The 25,598-nt window shown below is 38.9% G+C and overlaps 1 protein-coding gene across 2 annotated transcripts in view; it reads left to right on the forward strand.

The window, feature by feature from the left end:
- The window catches only part of exoc6 (exocyst complex component 6), a 55,373-nt gene that overhangs the window by 12,179 nt on the left and 17,596 nt on the right, over positions 1-25,598 (forward strand). The window contains exons 2-19 of one of the 2 annotated variants that reach the window (XM_062443059.1): positions 2,915-3,086; positions 6,975-7,022; positions 7,220-7,310; positions 8,359-8,404; positions 9,874-9,927; positions 10,687-10,837; positions 10,929-11,090; positions 11,397-11,465; positions 12,104-12,187; positions 12,898-12,944; positions 13,087-13,207; positions 15,972-16,043; positions 16,167-16,264; positions 18,371-18,476; positions 18,822-18,931; positions 19,027-19,138; positions 19,231-19,365; positions 19,660-19,839. In XM_062443059.1, the coding sequence (XP_062299043.1) occupies positions 2,915-3,086; positions 6,975-7,022; positions 7,220-7,310; positions 8,359-8,404; positions 9,874-9,927; positions 10,687-10,837; positions 10,929-11,090; positions 11,397-11,465; positions 12,104-12,187; positions 12,898-12,944; positions 13,087-13,207; positions 15,972-16,043; positions 16,167-16,264; positions 18,371-18,476; positions 18,822-18,931; positions 19,027-19,138; positions 19,231-19,365; positions 19,660-19,839 (1,858 nt within the window). The remainder of the gene's footprint in view (positions 1-2,914; positions 3,087-6,974; positions 7,023-7,219; positions 7,311-8,358; positions 8,405-9,873; positions 9,928-10,686; positions 10,838-10,928; positions 11,091-11,396; positions 11,466-12,103; positions 12,188-12,897; positions 12,945-13,086; positions 13,208-15,971; positions 16,044-16,166; positions 16,265-18,370; positions 18,477-18,821; positions 18,932-19,026; positions 19,139-19,230; positions 19,366-19,659; positions 19,840-25,598) is intronic. The other variant, XM_062443060.1, reaches the window with a different exon arrangement.

A 25,598-nucleotide genomic window follows, 5' to 3' on the forward strand; every position in this document is an offset into this window, starting at 1 on the left:
GGACTGTCAAAGAGTCACTGTGAGCTTAATCACACATCTGCAGTAGCTGTTGGTAGAAACACTGTCAGGTTCCAACTGTTCTGTTTTCAACACATCATTTGATTTTAGTCCTACTCTGTTTATCTCTGAGTTATATCTGCTGGATTCTTCTCACCTGCTCTATCTAACAGATACACATCATTTTAACCTTCATTAAATATAATGTGCTACAACAGATGTATAGTATAACATAATGCCAAGGAATCAAATGATAATATAACATGAGAGAAATAAACATTAAGTGTAAGGAAAATGCGGGGAGTGGTTTACATTCAGTAGAAATAAATGGCAGGGGAGGAGGATAATTTTATATTCAAGTGATTTTAGTCCTCAATCTAATTTCTTTATGTAAGTAGTTCAGGTCTTTTCACACTCTTTATTTTGCTATTTATTACCAGATTAAAAAAAGGTATACTGGCTAATACAGAGAGATTTAGAGAAAGGCTTAATCAGCATTGTGTGAACTGTATTGGCCAGGGTTTAACACATTCCTCTTTAATATTACATGTTAGTTATAGATTCACTTTATCATAAACAGACAGTGTTATTCGTTGTTTGTAGTGAGCTGTAACTATTCTATAAGCACCTTTAAGATAAAATAAGCCAACACAAATCTTAACCAATTCAATTATTATTGAACTATTAATGAAATATTAAGCACAATGCACTGTCTCAGCATCATCATCATCATCACCATCCCCACCAGGACAGGGCCAGGCTGTGTGATGTGAGCACTGCACAGTTGTAGTCAGCTGTGCAGTGTTGAAATGAAATCAGGATGACATCAGGATGTAGCAGGTGGCAGGAAAATCTGGCTTGCCTTTCCAGAATATGAGAGTGTGAGAGTGAGAATATACTGATTCCTTTTCACCTCAGTCACATTAACCAACTGATGAAATTATCATCATTAGTTGTAGAAATCCAAGATGACAACAAATATATTTTATTGCACAAGAGAGTGCTAATAGAGTTGAATAATATCTTCTAATACTGTGCATATATCACCAAGTACCATTTTACTTTTTATATAGTTTTGTGTGTTTATTGTATTTTAGATATTGAGTGGGTGGTAATTGTTACTGCTGCTGTTCTCCACAGGAACAACATGCACATCAACATTCAGGAGGGCTGTTGCATTGATTCAGGGTTAACTGTGAGAGTGTGGCAGGTGGGATGTAAGGTTCATACTAGGGCCCGACCAATACTGGATTTGAAGGACCGATGCCGATACCGATATTAGGGAGCAAAGAAATGATATCAATATATTGGCCAATAATGTTTAATGTACAGAATATATACATAAACACACATTTTTTGCAGTGATCCCTCAAAACACTTCAAAATGTATAAAATGACATCAGTGCACTGAAACAGTAAACACTGCAGGGAATTTAATAATTATAATTAGCTGTCAATAAAAAAACAACATATATTAAACTTGAAGTAAGAAAAATGATCAAATAAACATAAACTGCTGCATATAAAGCTTGAAAATATTTTTAAACATATTTGCGAATACTGATATATCCGAGATTGGTCAATATCGGTCGATAATATCGGCTAACCTATATATCGGTCGGGCTCTAGTTCATACATGTGTGTACATTTTGCAGTTGATTGTGATTTATAAAGGGTAAAATGCATTTGTGCAGGTTTCTTTACAGCAGTGTTAACATGTGATCTGTATCTGGATACATTATCTTTGCATGTATACATGGTATTAAAATGTAATCTCATATTCTCAGTTGTACCCACATGCTTGATCTCAATATGCAAATGAACTAGGCAGAGCTGATGGACTTGTCAACAAAATGATGTGTTCCAAGTGAAGGAAACTGCTGCCATGAGTTGACATCATTCATTTCTAAATCACTTCTTCTGCTTCTACTTTTATCTTATGCTGGGCTTGCTTTGATTGGTAGGAAGAGGTGAAACTAGGTGATTCTCTTTCAACTTACTAAGCCAATTTCTTCCTCATGAATATAGTCAGGCTGTACAGATCATTTTATACCTGCTGAGAACTCATCTCCTCTAAATGTGGTCTGATTGTACTCTGATCACAATGTGTTCTGAGTGCCTTTACTATGTAAGCTTTTCCATATCCACATAATGCCAGGTGTAAGTGGGGTATCGATCATAGGTTACACACATGACTACTAGGGCTCGACCCATACTGGATTTTTGGGGCCGATACCGATATTAAGGGGTAAAAAACTTCAGTCGATAATTTTATATCCAATCAAAATCTGTCTTGATCATGGATCTGCTCATTTAAGGGAAACAGATCGTACACTTTGTTACAATGTGAGTGTAACCTGAGCCATAGATGAGCTCAGAACAAGAGACGAGGTGTGTAAGGAGACAGTTATAGCTACCTGATCACCAGTCATGTTTATATCATGTTGCTATTACTAATAAGAATTAAAAAGGCAACATTCTGTCATGGAAGCATTCACACTATATACTATCCTTCTTGTACAGATTTGAATTATAAAGATTTCAATAGTATGTGAGAGTGTATTATAATAATGCATCAACCTCATTCGTTCATACATTCAACTTGTTTAATTCATGCAACAGATGGTGACATAGTTCCAGAGGTAGTGTCACTGCTGCTATAAACAGATGCAGTGATGACATAGTTTCTTGTTAATTAGATACATTTATAATACATAATACATTTATTGAATGTTTGTGCAGTGATTACATTTTGCTGGATCACTACTATCTTTGTGAAGCTCAGCCACACACTCATTTTCACCGTTTGTCGTTACAAATCACCGTCAATGTAACAGTTGTTGCTGTTGTAGTTTTTGCTGCTGTTCCCTTCCTGTCCTAACCCCCTCTCCTCTTTTCCTCTGTTTGTGTGTGTCAGGTCCATTTACGATGACCAGCCCAATGCCCACAAGCGCTTCATGGAGAAGCTGGACGCCAGGATAAGGAACCATGACCGTGAGATCGAGAAGATGTGCAATTTCCACCACCAAGGCTTTGTGGACGCCATCACAGAGCTCCTCAAAGTCCGCACAGATGCAGAGAAACTGATGGTGAGAGAGATGATTGTAAAGACAACTACAGGCCAGAAGAGCTGATATCAGTCATGTGGTATCTCTGCAGCTGCTGACATGTAGTGCAAATCACAAATCTTACTCAGTGTGGTGAGGTGAAGACTTGGAAAGGATTTTGTGTTGAGTTTGGAGGAATTAGTGAAACATTAGCTCATTTACAAGCCCTGTTACCACTTCAGAGCCAAATAGGACTAACCAGCTGTCTGTGAAGATTCATCTAGGTCAAAGGACATCTAGGAGTGTTAAGTCAAAGACAGCTGGACTTGCTGTTAATACTTGAAGATGTTTTACTTCTCATCCTAACTTCACTCACTTTTTAAGATGAGAGGGAAAACTTCTTTAAGAATTTAATTTAATTTAATAACATTTACATTTTTTAATTTAATAAAATCTATAGCAAAGACAAACTTACATCCAAAATGAATATTGTGTTCATCATGCTATCATCTTCTAATGTCAGATGGTTTTTTTTAGATTTTATTATTGTCATGTTTCAGTAAAGGCAATGTATACAGTTCAGTAGCTGTGTACTGTGACAGTGTAACATCACCTACTGTAGGCTGTAATATTCTCTTCTCTAATGTCTCTATGACAGTCACATGACCGTTTCTCATATGAGTCATGGAGCTCTTTTCTTAAGTAAATTATCTGACTTCATGTCAAAGCATCCCCTCTTTATTTTTGTCACAGTACAGATCTGCTCTGATGGATTCATATTTTTAATAGTTTAAGCTCCTCTAAGGTAAGGTAAGGGTAAACTTTATTGATCCCCCTAGGAGGAAATTCAAATTTGACACAACAATATTCTTGTAATTAGTGATAAAATAAAATACTATATATAATAAACAGTCTCTAAAATAATCTGCAATGTTCCTGGTATTAAACAGTAAGGACAGCCTCAGTCTTATTAGTGGGATTGGGAGGTACTGGGAGGTACTGGGAGCTGTGGTGTTGTACAGTCTGATGGCTGATGAAGGAGCCCCCCAAGCCAGGGTCCTCATGGTCTTTGTGTCCTATACAAGAGTAAAATACAGAGAGAGGTTGGATCTGGATATGATTATAGGTATGTAAAAGGTTGTCCACACTAAGAACAATAACTACAACTTTAAACATAATGATGTGAGCAACCTCACTAATGAACTATAACATCCTATAAACAGCGGTGTAAAGCACGCGCTGCACGCTCCAGCTGTTTCAACAGCTGATGAAATCACCTGTTACTGCCGTAAATGATTGTGTGTTGATCAGAAGTATTTCAGACACCAGTTGCTGTGATGTTTCAGTATTTACAGACCAAACTGATGTTGAAACACGATGTGCAAAAATGTGACTCAGGTGCAGTTGTCTTTGCACATAGCTACAGCTCTGATGAAGAGTAAGAACAAACAGCTACAGCTCTGATGAAGAGTAAGAACACACAGGTACAGCTCTGATGAAGAGTAAGAACACACAGCTACAGCTCTGATGAAGAGTAAGAACACACAGCTACAGCTCTGATGAAGAGTAAGAACACACAGGTACACACTGTATTAAATATGTAAAATTACTGTGTTCTTGTGTTAAAAGGTTTTAATTGAAACTCATAACCTTAATATAGACTTAATATACTGGTCCAGTTCAGTTAAGCAGATCATTACCAGACCATTAACCATTAACCCATCACACTGTTTCAGGTGTTATATGAGTGTTCTGATTGTTTTTCAAATAAAAGTAAATTGAAAAAGTTTTGGAATATAAACATATGTGTTTATAAATGAATAACTTCTAGTTCATTCAAATAAACCAGTCTTTAATAGACAAGTGTTTTTCCCAACATGTCCAAAATAGACTGATATATATTTATTATACTAATATTTTATACCTTATATGGAATCTCACAGACGTGATCCTTGAATCACGTTGTTCTCCTGGGTAGCCACTTTCTCTCCATCAGCGGGCATGTTTTGTTGTTTTAGATGACAGTCTACATTTATTAAATGTCTGGAAATAACTCATATGTCTTCTTTTCAACCATTGGAGGAAACTCTGTCTGGTGTTGTGCCACTGGTGAATGAAAAAAGAGCCAGTGATTATGTAGTTAGTCCCTCCAGTTTGGAAGCTTCACTGTTGAAAGGACTGTCATCAAAAAGCCGACTGGTCAATTGGGTCATGGCTCTCAGCCGTGTGACAAGAGCCGAGAGTTCAAAAATCCCCATCTAGAATCGAGAAGTTTGTCACTGAATCTGTGAGAAAGAGCCTGTCACAAGCCATTAAACCCCATGAAAGGCCCAGTGCACCGATGATGGGTTCAGGTCCCCGCTGCCTGGTTAATCTGAATTTGCCTGCCTTTGTCCTTGCCCCTTCATGGACAATGAGCTGATTACAAGGCTGAGCAGCTGCAGCGAGGGAGGTAGAGAGGGAAAAGAGAGGGCATGGAGAGGAGGGGCAGACAGGGAGAGGAAGGACAGATAGACATGTGACAACATGTATGACTGAACCAGGACCAAGGTGTTCCTACATTCTGAATCAAAATAAACTAAAACATCAAGAAATATAAGTACCTACTTAGAGTAAGTCAAGAAAGGAGGTTTTTACCACCTCCACCTTGACCATACTAAGAGGAAGACATTTCATTCACTGTTGTCAACTCGTTCTCATATTCTAATCTAAGCCTCGCATCTGGTTCAAGTATTCAACATGTGGTGCCTCCTGGTGCAGATTTAAGGATAAAGCTGCTTTTTCTATATTTTATCTAATTGTCAACAAATTCCATGAAAATGTCCAAACCAATGTCAATGCTCTTTGATATTCCTACCTGGTCTGTGCCTCTCAACTCTGAACCCATTGATTCCTACTGGAAATCTTAAAAAAAAAAAAAAACAGCTCTCTAATATATATCAAAGAGTCTCATTCATTTCCTAAAACAGCTTGACACTAGAAACATTCCTCAAACAGGAGGATATTGGGCATTTGTTGGGGACTATTTTCAGCAGCGGATGAATCCACATTTGAGTATTTCTGGCAGCAGGGTGGTGTGTGTGTGGGACTGAGTCAAAATAAACTACAGTGTGTGTGTTCATGGTAATGAAGGAACGTGTCACCCAGTGTAACAGTGTGGCTCACAGATGTGTTTTTCATAGTTTTTGAATAAGATACATCAGGCTTTGACACACGCATACAATACTTGTTAAATATAGAATTTCAAAAAGTTATCTTTAAAAGTCTGTATAATTAAAGCTACCCTTACCTTTGTTACATTTTTACACATTTTTTTGTTTAGGTTAAAATTCTATTAATAAGGTAATGGCACTCTAAAATGTCAGAGAGATCCACCAGGCATAGAAACTAATCATTATTCCATTCTCATAATATTCGGTGAAAACTCTGACCAATCATATCATTCGGTCCGAATGATATGATTGGCCGAGCGACCTGCCTGTTTTCCCCTTCCGCATTACGTAATCGTGCGCGCACCCCCACCTGGAAGAGAGTCTGTTGTGGATCCACGGCATTATAATACATCCATGATCCACGGAGATAGCCGTAAACAGACAGTAGTGACTGACAATGACCGACAAAAGTGGGACACGGCTTCCACCTCCAGCCGCTCCCATTGGGGGAAAAAACAACTACATATATATAGTGCACGCTCGCAGAGGTGGAGGGGAAGGGAGTGTGGGGGTGGGACATAGGAGGGAGGAGGGGTTGTTGCTGTTCAAGTTTTTTCAAAGTGCTGTGTGAAATGCAAGAAAGGTAAGAGTAGCTTTAAATGGAGTGGATATAATGGAATTTTTCGCTAAAAATGATGTAGGAACCCTGAATAGAGGAAAGGTAAAATAAAAGGAAAGATCTGTGCAGCTAAACTGATGTCTGTGTTTGTTTTTCAAGGGCCAAGTGACAGACACTAATCGAAGACTACAAGAAGCTGGGAGGGAGGTAAGACCATGTACTTGTGTATGCATGAATGTGTAGAAGACAAAAAGACGGTTGGTTTTATTGTGCTGTCAGCACATATGTATGCTTGTTAACTGGAAGGACAGTTCTGCTTTAGACATGACCGTTCTTTAACCCAGTAGTCAGCAGTGGTGGCCTCTTTCTCATTGTGTCCTTCCTTTGTGTTTGCCTTCCCTCAGGTGACAGCTCAGACAGAGGAGGTGATTCGCTGTCGGATCCAGCAGAGGAACATGGCTACCACTGTGGAGAAGCTCCAGCTCTGTATACCAGGTAGCACGGCTGACTGAGTGATGGTGACTGGTGATGTTGTTGGTCATCTCAGTGACCCCAGTGTTCCACTAGTCCATATACACGTACTTTCACCTTAAATATGACCAAATCAATACTTTGGAGAAAATGTAGCCCTGATAAGAGCCGATGACATTCTTTGAATATTACGAAAAGGTACTTTATCACTTCCTTTTCCTATATCCTGTTTCCTGTAGCCTTTGAAACACATTCATAAAAGGAAATGAGATGCTGCTAAAAAATCCAGCAAAAGAAGACCAGTTATCCTGATGCTTTTAGCCAGGAAAGATTTAGGTTTGATAATTATGTTGGGTAAAAACTACACTACATTAATTGTTGGTAAAGTTACACACACTCACAGACTAAGCCTAATTAGTGAAAGTGGTGTAGCACTTATAGGACCAAATGTTGTAGCAATAACACAACAAATTTGAAGCATGAAGCACCCAGGTCATGTGTATCCAAAGATTTGACAGTCTGTAACATCAAATCTTCACTAAATAAACAAAAAAAAGCTTGAATAAAAAAACCCTGCATTATAATATGTATTTGTAGATTCCCAGTCTAAAATGATCTGCTTCATCAGGTGTGTGATGGTGTAGTTAGATCAGATTTGACAGTGCTGGCAAAAGTTGCTAAATTATGATTGGTGAACAGAAGTTCGTGACATAACCTTTGTCCAGCTGGACCCAGTGAAAGGAACACAGACAAAAGCAGAAATCTCTCATGTGAAATGCCCAAAGAAAATAGTGTGTTCATGTTGGACCCCTTGCTCATAGTCAGGAACCTTTCTGGGCCTGGAATGTGTTCACACAAAGTCTCGTGACTGTGTGCTTTTGCAGCAGACAGGTTCGTGTGTGGTAAAAGATACACTGGATGGTTAAAATGTTGGTTTTTTTTTATTAGAAGCTCAAGAACTGGCAAAAAGGGATGTTAAACATTCTTTGTTTTAAATGTGTTGGGTTTAATCTGAATACCGGTCTCACCAACAAACTACTGATCCAGTTTCCTGTCTTCTCTTCCTTTGCAGTGTTAGAAATGTACAGCAAACTTAAGGAGCAGCTGGAATCCAAAAGGTATCCGTCTGACTTATCATTTCATCAGTGTGGCACATCTGCATCAAACTGTCCTGTTTAAAACAACTTGAAAAGTCTTATGTTAGATTCCCAGATTCTAAATGATATGAACAAATCAAAACTGAACAACTTTACAACACGGTCTGTTGAGCTTAAGACAACCAAACCAGTCTGTTAATAACAGTGATTGTGATGCACGTTTCCTACCAATGTTTCAACTCAGCCCTGCTACGTTGGTTTGATTGAACTTCATTTTTACCCCATGAACTTCATTGACAGGAAAATAATGACCCTTTCTTGTTCATTACTGTGGACCAAAGGAAGAGGCTATTCACTGGCAGGACAATTGACCCTCAGTATGCCCCTTGTTCACAACAACGCCCCCTCACTGCGGCCCTGTCATGGCCCACAGACAATCCAAGGCAATTAGACTATGCTGGCCACCTTGTGTGTGTGTGTGTGTGTGTGTGTGTGTGTGTGTGTGGTGTCTACTTTAAGCACTAATGACATGGCCCATACACTGTGTCTATTAATTGGCATGAGTTTGTGTGGTGCAAATGCACATTATTATCTGTACTGTATGTACTGCTGCTCAGGTCACATTCTCGTCAATGTCCTGCCACTTGCAGCCTTTGTGTCCTCCGTCTTGGTGCTCTGCACTCTGACAAACCTTTTCACTGTAGAGTTTATGAGGCTGTCTTCTGTTCATGTGTATACAACACATTTTACACTCACTGACCGACCAATTAGATCTCTTCACAGCCTGCCTATCAGCCTAATGATGGGAGCTCAGCACACTGACCTGAGGCTGAACCCTTGTGATGTGTGTACACTATGAAAGACCACAATAATAGGTTTCAAAATAGGCATTTGAAAAAAACAAATCACAAATGGAAATGGAAGTAGACATACATTAGCTCTGTGATTCCCCTGTTAGGCCTTAAAACGGGAGCAAATAGCTAATCCCAACATAGCACATTGACCCGAATTTGATAATAATTAAGACCCCTAACTTTACTTTTGAGCCACTTTTTTCGAGACAATCACCGTACATCTGGTGTTGTGAATTTATATTGACATATAAATGTCTAGACCCTGAATATAAGATGACCCCACTTTTTTCATACATACTTCCAGGAAAAAAAACCCTGTTTTATAATCCGAACAATACGATATATTGATATGCTGGTCACAATCTTAATATAGTACTCTATAATCAATTAGGTTTAATCCAACAATGACTCAGAACACTATCATGTACTTGTTTTACACCTGCTTTACATTGACTGAAATGCTGATTTTTGCCACTGTTACATTTCCTGTTCCATTTTCTTAAAAAAAAACCCTGCTCCACCTATAACTGTAATATGTCAACCAAATACAAAAGTCAACTTTTTCTTCATGCTTGTGAATAAAGGACCACAGCTGAGTTTTCATCCTAACTGATATTATATTGTTTGTCTCTGCAGATACTATGCTGCATTGAAAACCATGGAGCAGCTGGAGAAGGTCTACATCCCAAGGTAAGATGTATACCGTCCAGGCTTTGGAGGAATACTCCACTAAACCTCCTAAAATTCAATTATCTGCAGTCTTATATGTAGAGCATTCTTTGTTACAAATAATATTGATGAGGTAATATAGAAAAAGTGAAATATGTCTCAAACCATATGTGTTCAAGTGTTCTATACAGTAGCTCAGCTAACAGTATTGTTTCTTGGGTAATGGTAGCATGACCCTGATAGGAAGATGGTGTCATTATTGGATTTGGTTGGTTTGTCAGTTCTTGGATTCTACTAGTTTTAATGTAAACTGGATCTTGTTGGTTAGAATGAATTAGGGCCTGACCAATACTGGATTTAGGGACCATTGCCGATAATGATATTAGGGAGTTTAAGAAAATCTGATATTAGTATATTGGCTGATAATATATGTACAGAATATGTACATAAACACACATTTTTTTGTATGTAATGGATATTGATATATTACAGTTTAATAATAAACTTTAGTGTATAACATTACTAATTATAATTAGCTGTGAATAAAAAAACAGCAAAAAAAACAACATACACATTGAAGTATATTGAACTTGAAGTAAGTAAAAGGATAAAATATACATATAACGCTGCCTATGAAACTTTTTAAAACTTTAAAAAATATATTTGCGCATATATCTGTGATTGGTCAGTATTGGCTGACCAATTGATGGCCGGACTCTAGAATGAATACTACTTTCTAAAGTGGACATAAGTGGATTGATTTTGCTGTGTCTCTTGCAGAGTCAGTCATTACAGGTTCTGTCAGATCATGGCTGAAAACCTGCCCAGACTGAGAGAGGAGATCAAGGAGATCTCCATGTCGGACCTCAAGGACTTCCTGGAGAGCATCAGGAAACACTCTGACAAGGTTGGGGAGACCGCCATGAGACAGGTATGAGAGTTTGTGTTCGTAACAGTTCTTCCAATAGCTCTGTGAAGGTATTTATCAGGCTATTGATCTGTGTGTGTGTTTGTCCCTCCAGGCACATCAGCACAGGACCTTTAACAGTGTAGTAGCGAAGCAGGCCAGTTTGGGCCACTACACCAAGCCTGTGTACTCCCTCAATGGGCGAACACACACTCACACTCACAACGGCTTGTTGATGGACGACGACACAGGAGATGAGGAGGAAGGCGATGAAGAGGTGAAGAAACATCATGTATATTTGAGTGTGACAGGAAGTGATGTACTTCTCCAGAACAGTTGTTTTATGTGTTGCCTCACACTACAATATGTTTATTTCATTCTAATGCAAAGGCTGATTTTCATAAAAAATGCAGTAGTAAGTTGTGTTTTTCTGTTATACAAATGTCATGGCTACAGTGAGAGTGCATAGGTATTTGAGTCCTGTTTGTGTTTATGTTGTAAAATGTAGACATCTTTTTCAAGTATATAATCATGCAGACGAAATATGTGACAGTAACTGTGTCTCTTCATCTATGTTTAACAGGTTCTTACAGCTCAGGACCTGGTAGACTTCTCGCCTGTTTACAGGTGTTTACACATTTACACTGTGCTGGTAGGTGTCTCTCTTTCTCACACATACACACAAACTGGATCTTAGCAGTGTCACAACACATTTTACAACTATGAAAGATAAAAACTCAAGTCAAGCCAAAATAAGAATATGTTGTGTCAGTAGGGCTGGGTATGGGTACCTCTATACCTATATGACTATTTGTATGGACTTGCTCACAACCAGTCAATGCAAGTGTTCTTCAATTTAATGTGACATGTGATTGGCCCACTGCCACAGCAGCTACAACCCGTCTGTGGTGGTGAAGTCATGGTGAATTTGAGTTAGCGTGATTAGCAGTTTAGCAGCCAAGATGTCACCTAAACGCTCTAAAGTGTGTCTACACTACACGTAACATTTCAGGGGAAATGCCAGTATGACTGTATTGTGAATGAACAGTAACAGTAGCAGTAACGTTGCAGGGACAGGTATGTAAAGGGTTACGTTCATCCGACAAAAGACACTGGACAAGGAGATGTGACATATTTGAATTTATGACTTGTTTATGGTTGCCTTGCCGATGCTTTTGTGGGTGATCATGGATGTTTGTATGGCTTATGAGAGTATTTCATTCACACCATTGCAGTTTTCAAACCTCCGTAGTTCTATAAATTCTATGTTGTATTTCTTTTCATCTGCAGGGTGACAGAGAAACATTTGAGAACTACTACAGGAAACAGAGGAAAAAACAGGCCCGGCTAGTACTGCAGCCACAGTCTAACATGGTGAGCAACACACAAACACACAAACTAATTTAAATTTGTAGTCCACATCAGGAATTAACATTACTGACTTCAACTCTTCCATTTAGAAAAATGTTTTGGATGCAGCAGCCTTTGACTCACAGACATAGAAAACTTGATAGCCAGTAAAGCAGTGATTAACAGGCTCCATCTTTTGTGCTGGAAATGCTCTCCAGTTCTTTATGTGACTGAAGTTTTCATTAAAGGCAAATACACCATATTAAATGAGAGCACTGAATTTCATTCCATTCCAGTTTTCACTTGGATTCGCTGTGTGTGGATTTAGAACAGTTCTGTTGTCACTGACCCCTTGTGGTAGTATCAAATAAGACACCCAAAGCTACCCAGAAGACTACACTGACAAATACCAGGATAGCCTCAAAACCTGCTCTGCTATGAGAACAATCTGAAAGGCTTTGTAGCCACATTAAGTGTGAAATGAAAGTATAAAGCGGTGAACAGTAACCTTAAAAACGCTTAATACGCTTAAAAAAGCTCAACGTGGACATCAGTGCCGGCTTACAAATTCAACAGCACACATACTCACTTACTTATGGCTTCTATGCGTTCATGCAGCTATGTGTTTTAAAATAGCTCTGTGTGTGTGTGTGTGTGTGTGTGTGTGTGTGTGTGTGTTTGTGTTTGTGTTTGTGTGTGTGTGTGTGTGTGTGTGTGTGTGTGTGAATTTCCAGCACGAGACTGTGGAAGGCTACAGAAGATACTTCAACCAGATTGTAGGGTGAGATTTTTTTTTAACTTCATTGTCTCAGTACATCATTTTACTAACATAACATTCCACTGACCGTAGAAACTACTGTTAAGATGTGTCTGAAGATGTCTTTTCTCTCTGTGTGTGTGTGTGTGTATGTGTGTGTCATCAGGTTCTTTGTTGTGGAGGACCATATCCTCCATGCTGCAAGGGGGCTGGTGACCAGAGCTTTCACTGATGAACTGTGGAACATGGCCCTGTCCAAGATCATCGCTGTGCTCCGCACTCACTCTGTAAGTTCACACACACACACACACACACACACACACACACACACACACACACACACACACACACACACACACCAGCAGGGAGTTGGCTGTGAATGCAAAGGAGACTGTTGAGAGTTAATAGAGATAATAGAGCCTGCTGTGGATCTATTTATCCTTTAAGACCTTTCATTCACTGGCTGACACACACACACACAACACTGCGGAGGTCAGCGCACCCACAAACACACTAATGATGTCACTCTCAAGAGAAGAGGTCAAAACACACATACGCATGCAGCCAAAGAGGAGGTCATTGGGGCCTTAATGAGAGACAGATTGCAACAATAACAGCAGATTAAGAAGGCATATTCCTGACAGCTGGGCTCCAGTCAGTTGTAAATGACCCAGAGAATTATGCTAACAGGCCAGAGAATGGGCCGCACAGTGTGGGGTGAGAAGACTTACAAAGCCCCGGGTCTCCCCCCTGGCCTGCAGCCCCTCTGCTGGGCCATGACACAGGCAGCTCCACTCTGCCTGGTTCCTGTTTTAACAGCTACTGCATGCTGGGGGAAAGTCTCTCACAAACCTGTATAAGAGGAGTCTGTTTACCTTGAATCCAGTGTACAGAATTATATAGCAAATAATACTTTCAAAAGGTCTACAATATTTTACAGCACCACTACCAACACAACAGTTACAATTCAATGAATAATCATTACTAATAATAATAATTTTTAAAAAAACACACACTCCCTGACTAAACATCATGTCATATTCTCACATAATATGGACCAGAATCAGATGTGGAAGTACTTTACTCAAGTACTGAGTACTACAAAGCATTTATTTGAGAGTTATAATTACTACTACTTAACACAAATGCTAGTAGAGAGTACTTTACTACTGTGGTATTGCTGGTTTAGTGAAGCATCTTTATACTTCTTTCACCACTGACCAGATATGGTTTATATAAAGGTCAGTCTCAATTAAGTGTTGGCAAGATGAGCAATCCAAAAATACGTTTAAAAAACTAGTTTTAAAAGCAGCATTGAGTTTGTTAAAATGTACATTTAGTATTTTTGTTGGTTTAATGTCATTTGAAATTACATTTGCACCATCTATTTAACCAAAAGTAAGACTGAATGTCAAATGGTGTAACCACAAAAGAATGATAAATATTGTATCACCTACAGTGTATTTAAGTGGACTTATACTAATAATTACTTCATTTAAAATGTTTTAAATGGTTCCTGATCTCCATTATTCAAATCAAATCTATCTTTATTGTCATTTTGCTTGTAAAAACAAAACGAAAGGGCGTTTCTCCAGGATCACTTCCCCAGATGAAATGTAATATTTAGAACAATTGTATTCCATTACCTTTATTTAATATAAAAGTTATAATGTAAGATCATGCCAAACTAGTTGATATGCTGTTTTATTGAGAATTTAGTGTTTTTAAGGAAGTTGAATTATTTGGTACAAAGTTTTTTATGGTTACACCACTTAGACATTTTTACCATAATCCTCTAATATATTCTCTCAAAATGGATTAAAAGCAGAAATTTGATGCTGGGTCCACAAAAAAAGAATGTGTTCAAGTTATTCATACGTTTATTTTCACATTTTAACCCTTTAAATGTGACTAAACCACATGGACACAAAAAACGTAATTGACCCATAAACAGATACAGATAAACAGCTGAGATACTTTCCTATCACTGCTGTGATTTGTTGCTGTTTAGTCCAGTTCCCAGCTGATTGTCGTGTGTGTGTGTAATGTGTGTGTCTGAGTAAATAGAGAGGCAGGCAGCTACTGCTTTACGTCACATCTCAGCCTGTGTTCATTCTCCTGCTTGATTTACACACTCCTGTGTTTGGCAGGATCCTTGTGTCAATGTTAAAGGACTCAACTGTGCTGCCTTCAGGGTCATAAATCACTCCGTGCTCCAGAAAAAATGGAAGGACTTTACTGGTGTTAATTCACCCTTCACTAAGCTCCACCCCTCTTAGTTACTGTTGCTTGTCGAGGCTACCATTATACACAGTGTGACATTTTGGAAGACTTTTGGGACAATGGAGCTATGTCTAAAATTACAACCTTGTTGACTCCTTCATGCTTCCATAATATTACATAACAGACACTCAACTAGTTTATTGTAGTGTTTCAAGAGAATTTCACACTATGAAATCATCATCATTTTGCAGGCACAGTGTTGCAGTAATGCATTGGATTTTGGGATTATTAGCACAAAGTAGTGTACATGCCATGGACACTACTTCCTTCATCCATTGTGGATTCTTTGAGGGCATATGTTTCACACTCAGAATTCAGACACTAAAATAAAGTAAAAGAAAATAACACACTATGTAGTAAATAGGAAGAAACACTGTCTGACTTTAATCTCATATAGAAGAAGACAAAAGCAGCTTCTCACTTTTAATCAGTCACTGTCGATTGCCGACATGCAAACTGTTGCTGTCAGATTTTAGTAGCTGTAGATGGCTAGCTAGTTACCAGGCAGTCTGTGAAGTGGTTGGAAATCCCTGCCTCCAGCTGACATTGTAATATTTCTGACTGACTTATGAGAAAATGACCCAATAAAAGTACCCTAAATATGCATTTGATGGCTGTATACTACTGTATATCATTCAGCACCAATTTGCGTCTTTGTTTCATTATACGTGCTTTGGAAACACCTTTCTGCAGCTGTCGTAGATATCTCTCCCATAACTTTCCCATATCTATCTGAGTGAATGCTGACTCTTTATTTATTGTTTCCAGTCATACTGTGATGATCCAGACCTCGTCCTGGAGCTGAAGAACCTCATAGTCATCTTTGCTGACACACTACAGGTTGGTTCATTGACCTCAGTCAGCTCAGCTCAGCTCAGAGCCTTGCTTCGTTTTAACAGCGTGTGACTGCGAGCTGTGTAAAACAGCTGAGAAAACTTGATGTTGTGTGTTTGTGTTGTACAGGGTTATGGTTTTCCTGTGAACCGGCTGTTTGACCTGCTGTTTGAGGTCAGAGACCAGTACAATGAAACTCTGCTGAAGAAGTGGGCGCTGGTTTTCAGGTGGGCTTCGCCGTGTGCTTGTCTGTCTGTTTTTCTGCTCATCCTTTCATGTTTGAGATATTTGCACAAAACCAAGTAGGGAGTTTTATCCTTAAAGATTCAATGTGTAAGAATTGGCCACCTGTTCAAAACAAATAGGGGGCAGCATATCAAAATAATTGCAAACAAAATAATTTCAAAATGACCAGCAGCACACTTTTTAGAGGCTGGATTTAAAGACTGAAACCATAAAGACAATTTGAAAAACATTTGTATTTCTAGAGATAAGTTGAGGCTTTTTAAATGGGAGTGAGTTGGAGCAGTTGTTAATGTTAAACGTTTCATGATTGTTTCTCAACCTGTGAATCACCTGAGTCATCACCACAGACTGTCACTTTGAACAACTAAAGGTGTCAGATAAGACAGAACAGGAAAGAGTTATTTCCGTTCATGAGTTGAATATTATCATAGCTGTTAGAACTTGTTGCTGAACTGATGTGTGAAAATAAATAATGACATACATTTACTCTCTCTTAGTGTGAATTGTTTCTGAGTGGAATAAATGCATGGAGGATTCTTTTTACATTTCCGCAACAATCTTTTTTTTTTAGATTTTTTTCTGGCATGAACGCCTTTATTTGACAGTAAAGAGACAGGAATTACGGGAGAGAGATGGGGGTGTTACATGCAGAAAGGTCCGCAGGCCGGGACTCGAACTGGGGTCTGCTGCGTATATGGCATGCGCTCTAACCACTCGACCACCTGCACGCCCACAACAATCTTAAAATATATTTAGATGTCTTGTTTCTGTCATAAGTCTTGATTGTTGTGTGACTCTTGGTCAGTAACTAAGGGCGTACTCACACTAGGCAATCGTACCGTGCCCAAGCACGTTTGCCCCCTAAAGTCCGGATTATTTGGCTAGTGTGAGTGCAAGTGTACGGTGCTTGAGTACGGTACACTTCCCTGGCACGGTACGGTGTGAAGAGGTGTGCTTAGGCACGGTACACTTGGTCACGCATGCGCACTAGGGATTCATATTTTTCCAGAAAATAATTCTTGCACTTTTTAATCATAGTGCGTTGTGTTAATTGATCGGCTGTGTTGTGTTTTACCAGCGCACAGCACACAAAAACACACCTGTGCATGTTTTATGAGAGTAAACTGTCTATATGTTTTTGCGCAACGTATGTGTCGGAGGCAACCGTGTTTGAGTACACTTGGGTTTGAGGTAATGTCAGCGGGGGACAGGGGAGGGGGGACATTCGTGCTTCAGCACAGTACGGAACAACTGGCCCTAGTGTGAGTGCGCCCTAATTACATTACAAAATGACTGCCATTAAAAAGTAACTAGTGACATTGAAGCATTACCTTCTGAGAAAAGTAACTGGTTAGAGTACTTTAGTGTTACTGAAAATGAAAACCCCTTCATTATTCCTCATGTTGTTTTAGTCCAGACCTCCTTTAAATATAATGACTGTACCATCATCACACAGCCAAGTCTGGATCATAATCTGTAAATCTTTACACTAATAGCAGGAATGACACACACAATGTCCCATTTACAGCTCTTTATTGTACAGCTTTACATAAAAACTGTAAAAGTGGCTTCTCAAACATATGCTAACATAAAAGTTATAAAACTACATGCAGGCTTTCAGACACATACCTGAATACAAATTATAAACACATACAGGCTTTTCAGACACATCCCTACATCACTGCAACAGGCTCTTGTTACCAGGTCACAATTCACATGTTACTGTAATGTTCTTGCTCTTATTTCCTCCGAAAACTTCAAAATAACAGATAACAGAAGTACAACTGAGTACTTAAACTGTGGACCTAACACGGTTACTTGTTACATCAAAAAAGTAATCCAAGCACTCTGATGCATCATTTAGTAATGGTTACCCCTAACACTGCTCTTGGTACAGGTTTATTTTCAGAGAGAAATATCAGATTATTGTCTGAACACATGTACAAATCTCCATGATTGTTTACTTTCTACTTTACAGTACACGTTTCTGACCTCACCTGATGATGGGAAAACTGAACAAATTGTACCTTAATCTTAAAGAGAGGGAGATTCTCAAAGCTCTAACATTAAACTGTTATTTTCCACAGGGAGATCTTTGAGTTGGACAACTACAGTCCCATCCCAGTGGAGACAGAGGAGGAGTATAAACTGGTGATCAGCCGCTTCCCCTTCCATGATGCAGAGATAGAGAAGGTAACAATGTAACATATACTCACTCACACAGCCAGTAAGTTGTTCCTCAGCAGATATATCATAAAGCTTTTATTAGTAAAGAGTGCAATATTGATCTGTCTTCTTAAAGGACATTTGACGTGTCATTTCTACAACACAATAAGGTAAAAGAGTTTTAAAGAATGAAACTGAAGAATGTCAATGAGTCAGTTTGTGTGAATATGAAAAACAGCAGATGCACACAAGATAGGACTTGAATTTATTAACCTCAGTTTAAATTATATGATGAGCCAGTGATTTAAAACGGCTGTTTTCTGTGTGTGTGTGTGTGTGTGTGTGTGTGTGTGTGTGTGTGTGTGAGAGCAGCAGGACTTTCCTAAGAAGCTGCCGATGTCCCAGTCTGTCCCTCAGATCTACACACAGGTTAAAGAGTTCATATACGCCAGCCTCAAGTTCTCAGAGTCACTACACCGCAGGTAGGCACACTCCTTTCTACTTCTAATCTTCCTTTACTTTTTTTATCTCTGTGTTGTGTGACTGGACATTGTGTACATTTTATTTGTTTATCCAGCTCAACAGAGATTGACGATATGTTGCGAAAATCAACCAACCTACTGCTGACAAGAACACTCAGCAGCTGTCTGCAAAACCTCATCAAGAAACCCCACATAGGACTAACTGAGGTAGGATCAACCCTAATGTTACCAACAGAGCTCAGACCCAGGGTTTATTATTTCACTGAATCTAAAACCTGAACCTTGTTCTCTGTGTGTAGCTGGTGCAGATCATCATTAACACCACCCACCTGGAGCAGGCCTGCAGGTATCTAGAGGAGTTCATAACAAACATCACCAACGTCTCCCCCGAAACAGTGCACACCACAAGACTCTATGGCTTGTCCACTTTCAAGGTAACACATGAATGTGATGTGTTTATATCCATTTATAGACTTTTGGCTCAAGCAGGTAAAAGACTGTTGCAGTCATCTAGGCATGATGAGATAAAAGCATGTAAAATGGTCTCAGTGTCATTAAAAGTTCAAATTGGTTGATTTTAAAACACGATTGTGATGTGCTGCTCAAAGTTGAAATTGGTATCAAACCACACACAGATTTTTTTGCAACAGTCTTGATGTACACACTTAAAACTATATGATTTTTCTAATGAAGTCTGGTCAAAGGTGTTTATAAAAGCTATTTTCCAGGATGCTCGTCACGCTGCAGAGGGAGAGATTTATACCAAACTCAACCAGAAGATCGATGAGTTTATCCAGCTGGCAGACTATGAATGGGGCATGGCTGAGTCCGACGGCCGAGCCTCTGGATATCTCATGGACCTGATCAACTTCCTGCGCTCCACTTTCCAGGTCTTCACACACCTCCCGGTGAGTTGGAGTGGCAGTGTTGTGTTTTTTTGTTGATAATAGGGATGTGATCATTTCCTTTTTCTTGTTTTCTTTCCATTTTCCCTAAACCCCTCCAGTTGTGTTGCTTTATGTTTATCACATCCCTATTAAACTGTCTGAAAGTGACTTGTTTTGAAGTTTGTGTGAAGTTGAACTAAGTATGTGTGATGTTTGGTCCATATGCATGGTGACTGTGCTGTTACTGACTGGTAGACTGCTTTTGCACATACTGACATTATCGTCACCTAAACAAGGCACATTTGGTGATAGCAAAGTGTGAAGGACTGGGTCAGTAAATGTGTGTTTTGGCAGCTGCAGCCTGTTCAGTTCCTCTGTCAGTGGGCCGTGTGCCCGCTCTTCTCTCCAAAAATCATTTTTTCACATCTTGAATGAGTTCCAGCTTGTTTTGTTTTTGTGTTTTTCAAGAACCTTCCTCCCCATTTACACCCGCTGTAATGAACAGCGCTTTAACTGCTGTAATGATTTGTTTTACTGCCAGTTTTACTCCTTGATTAATTTGCCTTGTGTCAAGCATGCACAATTACTCTAGTTGACTTTACCTCCTCCTGTCCATTTATTGTTGCCACATTTCTTTTCCTGTCCTTTCCCTCTTTTCCCTCCCCCTCTTCCATTTTTGGTTGGTTTGGGGGTGTCTCTCTGCTCAGAATAACAACAATGACCATGCGTCGATGTCGGTGAGTATTCCTGCCTGGCTGTTACTCCGCTATACTGCCATTAGAAAGGCAGAAGGGGAGATGAAAAGCATGCTTATGTTTGACTGTGGAAACTCCACTATTCCAGGCTTGTTGGTTCTTCTGACACCTGTTTTTTTTAACCCTTACTGGAGACACTGGATGTTTGCATTTGAGCAATAAATGCTCTCATCCAGAAGGATTTTGAGTGAGGGAGGATAAAGTGGAAACAACCACCCCAAGAATGCTTATTCACTCTCTGCAACCTAATTTTACTTCTTTACTGTGTGTTGCTTACAAGGGTGTAGGTTTCAGATTAGAACAGGAAAATATGTAGAGGAGAATGAAACAAATCTTAAAGTCTGGCATACTTGCATCTGTCATCATGTGTGACAAAATGATTTCAATTCAGAGCTCCACTAATAGCTTCTTCTGAGCTTTGTCACACATACTGAGCCTGAGTTCAAGACTGAACCTCCATCATCAGCTGGAATCTATTTTTGTGTTTAAACACCTTGATAATTACATCCCGATCACCGTTCTCTATTTGCCTGCATTGCCCCAGTTGCATGCTTTTGTAACTTAGCATTAATTATAATACATTTGTATGTGTACTGTTGAATTTTGAGTTATGAGAGTGCATGGCATCAGACACAGGAATGTAAGGGATTTAAATCATGGTCCCATTTGAGGAGGTGCTGTAGCTCTTTCCCTCAGGCATGCTCAGCCTTCACTTTCTTTTATGCACTTGATTTTATACCATCAGTTTGGTATGATCTGTACATACTCAGGAGAAGACTCTTAAGAAGTCTTGATACCATTTCACAACAAGCCTGTACACTGCTACTTCAGATGCATGATGGTGTATATTTCAGGGTCCCTGCAGATCCTTAAAAAGTCTTAAGAATTCTTCAATTTAAGTTTTGATATTCATGGTCTAAAAAGTCTATCTGAAAATATCTGGAATTGTAGGAGTTAAGGCATTAATTTGAGTGTAATTATAATTGTTCAGTTTATGTTATTTATCATTATTATCATTATTTTCTGATTATTTTACATAAACCAACCAATCAACTTATTCATTAAGGTAATATAATAAAACTAATCATTAGTTGTAGTCTTATATAAAATACTTTAAAATGAGTTTACCATTTCAACCCACTATAACAGTAAAATCCTGCTTTTGCATTATTATATGTCCCAGCAATGGTATTATTTTTTCCTTAAAAAGGTCTTAAAAGTCATTACATTTGTTCTTATAAAAATGTGCAGACCCTGTTTTTAACTCATCTCCATGGTGTTTCTGCTTCACTATAACATCCATACTATCAAGCCTTCCCCCTTTCTGTTAACAGTGTTTTGAGAGTGTTATTCTTCACTATCTTCTCACTTTCTTGTCCATAGTTATTTTCATAGTTGTATCATTATGTGTATGGTGTGCTGTAGAGAATTATAATGGAATGAATGAGTAAGAGTCATTTTTTATTCATATGCTTTAATTTGACGTCCCAGTGATTTAAAAGTATTAGTGTTAAAGGACATGGGTGTGAAAGCAACACTTCAACAGCATGGGGAACGTGTGCAGCCCTGAGTGGTTGTTCATACTGAGAAAGATGAGTAGAGGGCTGGATGATTGGGCCAGAAAACAAATTCGCCATTTTAATTATTTTTTAACACAATTAAGATTAAGATACAATTTGCACAATTAAGCAGGAGTAGCAAAATACTCATCATATTACTGAATCATGCATATTCAAAAAATACATGAAAAATACTAAGTAGAGCAAGACATCAACTTGAATAACCAATTACAGCAGAGCACAAAGGTCTACACAGAAGTTCATCCCCTGCTGTTTGTCTTTTTAACTCGTACATACTGTTCAGGTTCTAATTTGGCCCAGTTTTACATTTGAAAGAAGAAAAATCACCATAAACACTTTTCTTTTAGCCAGAAATTTGAAGACTGTTCTTACTGTGACCCAAAATATACAAAAAATGGAAATATTGCAACTTTTTAAAAGCATTTGTGCAGCTGTTACCCATTTTTGTTGAGTATTGGACTTTTAAAAGAGTTTATTCACATTTGATATAATGAATTGAACTAGTTATGTTCTCCTGTATTATGTAAGTGATATATAGTTTGATTGTAAATGTGTTTCTCCATCAACAAAAAGCGTAAAAACTGAAGAATAAACTCATTAAGAATTTATCACCAATGATTTGTGGTTCAGATATGTTGTATAGAGACTTATCATCAGGTGATATTGTGAACAGTATGTAAGGGTTAAACATCAGCCTGGTGTTAGCTACCCAGCAGCTAGAGACAATCTGAACAAAGTGGTATTTACATACCATTCAGCCGACTCTGAGCTCCTTCAACCAAAGATAATTCCTCGTTGTGTGTCAGTCTCATAGATGCAATCATTAAATTCACTATGAGATAATCAGAGAAACTAGACATCTATCATTTACATTACTTTTTCACCAAAGGTTACTTTTTATGCATGTTGTAACAACTTGATTTCCATGATGTAGAAATGTCACACATTGAGCCCTACAAGGAACACAGAACACAGTGTGTGGAAAATGAAAATTACTGCATCTTTTCTTCTTCTATGAACATGCATAAAGTTCCTTAGTGTTTTCCTCACTGAAACATTCTGTATCTGTGTTAACTGCCTCTAAGTTGGCAACCAGTCTAAGTAGAGTGTACAATTAGCTTGTGTGTGATCTAACAGATTTGGAGCCAATATGCTGACTTGCTGTATGTGATCCCAACTCATTTATATACACCATTTACACCATTTATCACTGCTGTCTGTCTGTCTGTCAGCCAATTGTCAGCATGAGTTTGAATCATAACTGGGATGTTGTGGAACTCCGATAAGGGAAAGCTAAAGATGAATCTTCATTTTGTGAGATTTTCTTGATTCAACCCTTGTCACTGCAGTTCAGAAACAATTCAGTCCTTTCTGTTATGGATTTTCTGTAATTGCAGGAATCCGTGATTGTCTCTCCATCATTGTGTTAATAAGAGTTGTGTACTTAACTAAATCTGTATCTCAGTAAGAAAGTTTGCCATGCTTTATCCTGGAAATCTGAGTCACCACATCCTCCTTGAGTGTGACAGTTGTTGCATGAATGTCATGAATGAGAATTGATAGTGTTGTTCTGCTGCTCTGTTCCTGTTTGCACACAAGTAAACCAGTTATTGTTGAATCCAAGACTTGTAGAAAGGTTTAACCTATGACAGTGACATTTGTTCCAAGCTGAATAATGAGTTCAAACTTGGATTCTCACAAAATCAAGAACACCTCAAGCCATGGGCATAGATTTGGGTATGGATGGTAATGACGCGTCCTTACCAATAGTAAGGTGTTCCTGGATTGTCCCTACCACTTTTTACCAATCTCAGACAATGTAGCCACGTAATGTAAATGGTAAGATATCTGCAGAGCTGTTCGTGTGTTGTTTTATACTCAACCTGATGATCTGGCATCCCTCAACTTCAAGCTGTACACATTTGGCGCTTTTCCACTACACAGTTTCAGCACGACTCGCCTCGCCTCGGTACGGTTCCAGAACAGACCTTTTCCATTACAAAACAGTACCTACTCAATGTGGGCGGGGTCGTCATAGCACGGCTCCGCGAAACTGCCGTGACTTCATTTTATACGCGACACAAAACACTTGCTGCTGTATGAGGCTTTTTGTCACACACAAAGCAAGAAAATTGAGCCGTATGGCTGTAACTATGGCTGTAACGCTGTTACCGGTATTTAAAAATGCCGGGTTTGATTCTTATGAGGGACGGCTCATGACTCTTCCAGCGACAATTCTTCTGACCAATCAGTGGCCGGCAGTCTGTTGACGTCACATTTAGTATCGGCTTGGCTCGCTTGGAACCTCACCAGAGCAGGTACTAAAAAAGGACCAGGTACCAGGTACTATCCCTAGTGGAAACGTAAAAAAAACCGAGGCGAGTCGAGTCGAGGCGAGTCGTGCTGGAACTGTGTAGTGGAAAAGCGCCAATTGTTGACTAGTGGCAGCCTGGCAGTAGCAGCAGTGGTGTAGTTAGTGATGTGAAGAATCCAAAGCATGTAGGGTCTGATTTACTAAAGGTTTGCGTGTGTAGAAACGTGTGCAAACTTCACATCACCCGCAAAAAATGTGCAAGCTGATCTACTAACTCAGCTCACTGAGGTTTGCGTCTTTCAACTGTGTAAGATAGTACGCGCTGTCCATTTAGTACGTTTACCATAATGAATATGTAATATGAGACGTTTTAACCCCAGTGTGCAAAATACAGGGAGGAGAAAATGTAAATATGTTATTTAGTACACGCATTGTGATTTACCAAACCTGAAGGTATTATTTCTGATGCTAACTGCGTCTATAAATAATAACTTTGAAGGACCGGTATTAACCAGCTGCTCACTGCTCACAGATGACTTCTGTTACTATGGAGACGAGGAGACGGAGACACAATGACAGAATACACACAGGACAGAGTTTTTCCACCTGTGTTAATATTTGTGGAGTGGAATATTTTTGGTTTTACTAACAGCATTGACTTCATCACTATTACTCTCCCATTTGTGGGTCTCTCTGGTAATATTAGTTTTTGTTATAACTCAATATATTAGTTAACCTCTTCCACTAGAACCTGATCACATTTCATTTTGTGCTTGCAGCTTTCTGCTCGTCCAAACTCTCCATAAAGACACAAAACCCTCATTTAAATACTGCTGTCTGCACCTGTTTTCATTTACACAGTTATTCTTAGTAGATCACCTGCAAAACGCACGCAAACGGCACGCTCAATCTATTGCACCGTTCACGCAATTTAGTACCCACTATTTGGGATCTTAGTAAATCAGGCCCTTAGAATTTATAGTTTAAATGTTCCAAAAGTCACAGAATTAAAACAACTTCATCAGACTGAAATTATTATTTGCGACTTTGAAAGATAGGTTTCAGCACCGTGGCTCTATCATGAAACTCTGAAGCACATTACCTACAAATTGCTACACATTTATTATATCG

The sequence above is a fragment of the Scomber scombrus genome, chromosome 21 (assembly GCF_963691925.1).
Source record: "Scomber scombrus chromosome 21, fScoSco1.1, whole genome shotgun sequence".
In the NCBI taxonomy this organism is placed as follows: Eukaryota; Metazoa; Chordata; class Actinopteri; order Scombriformes; family Scombridae; genus Scomber; species Scomber scombrus.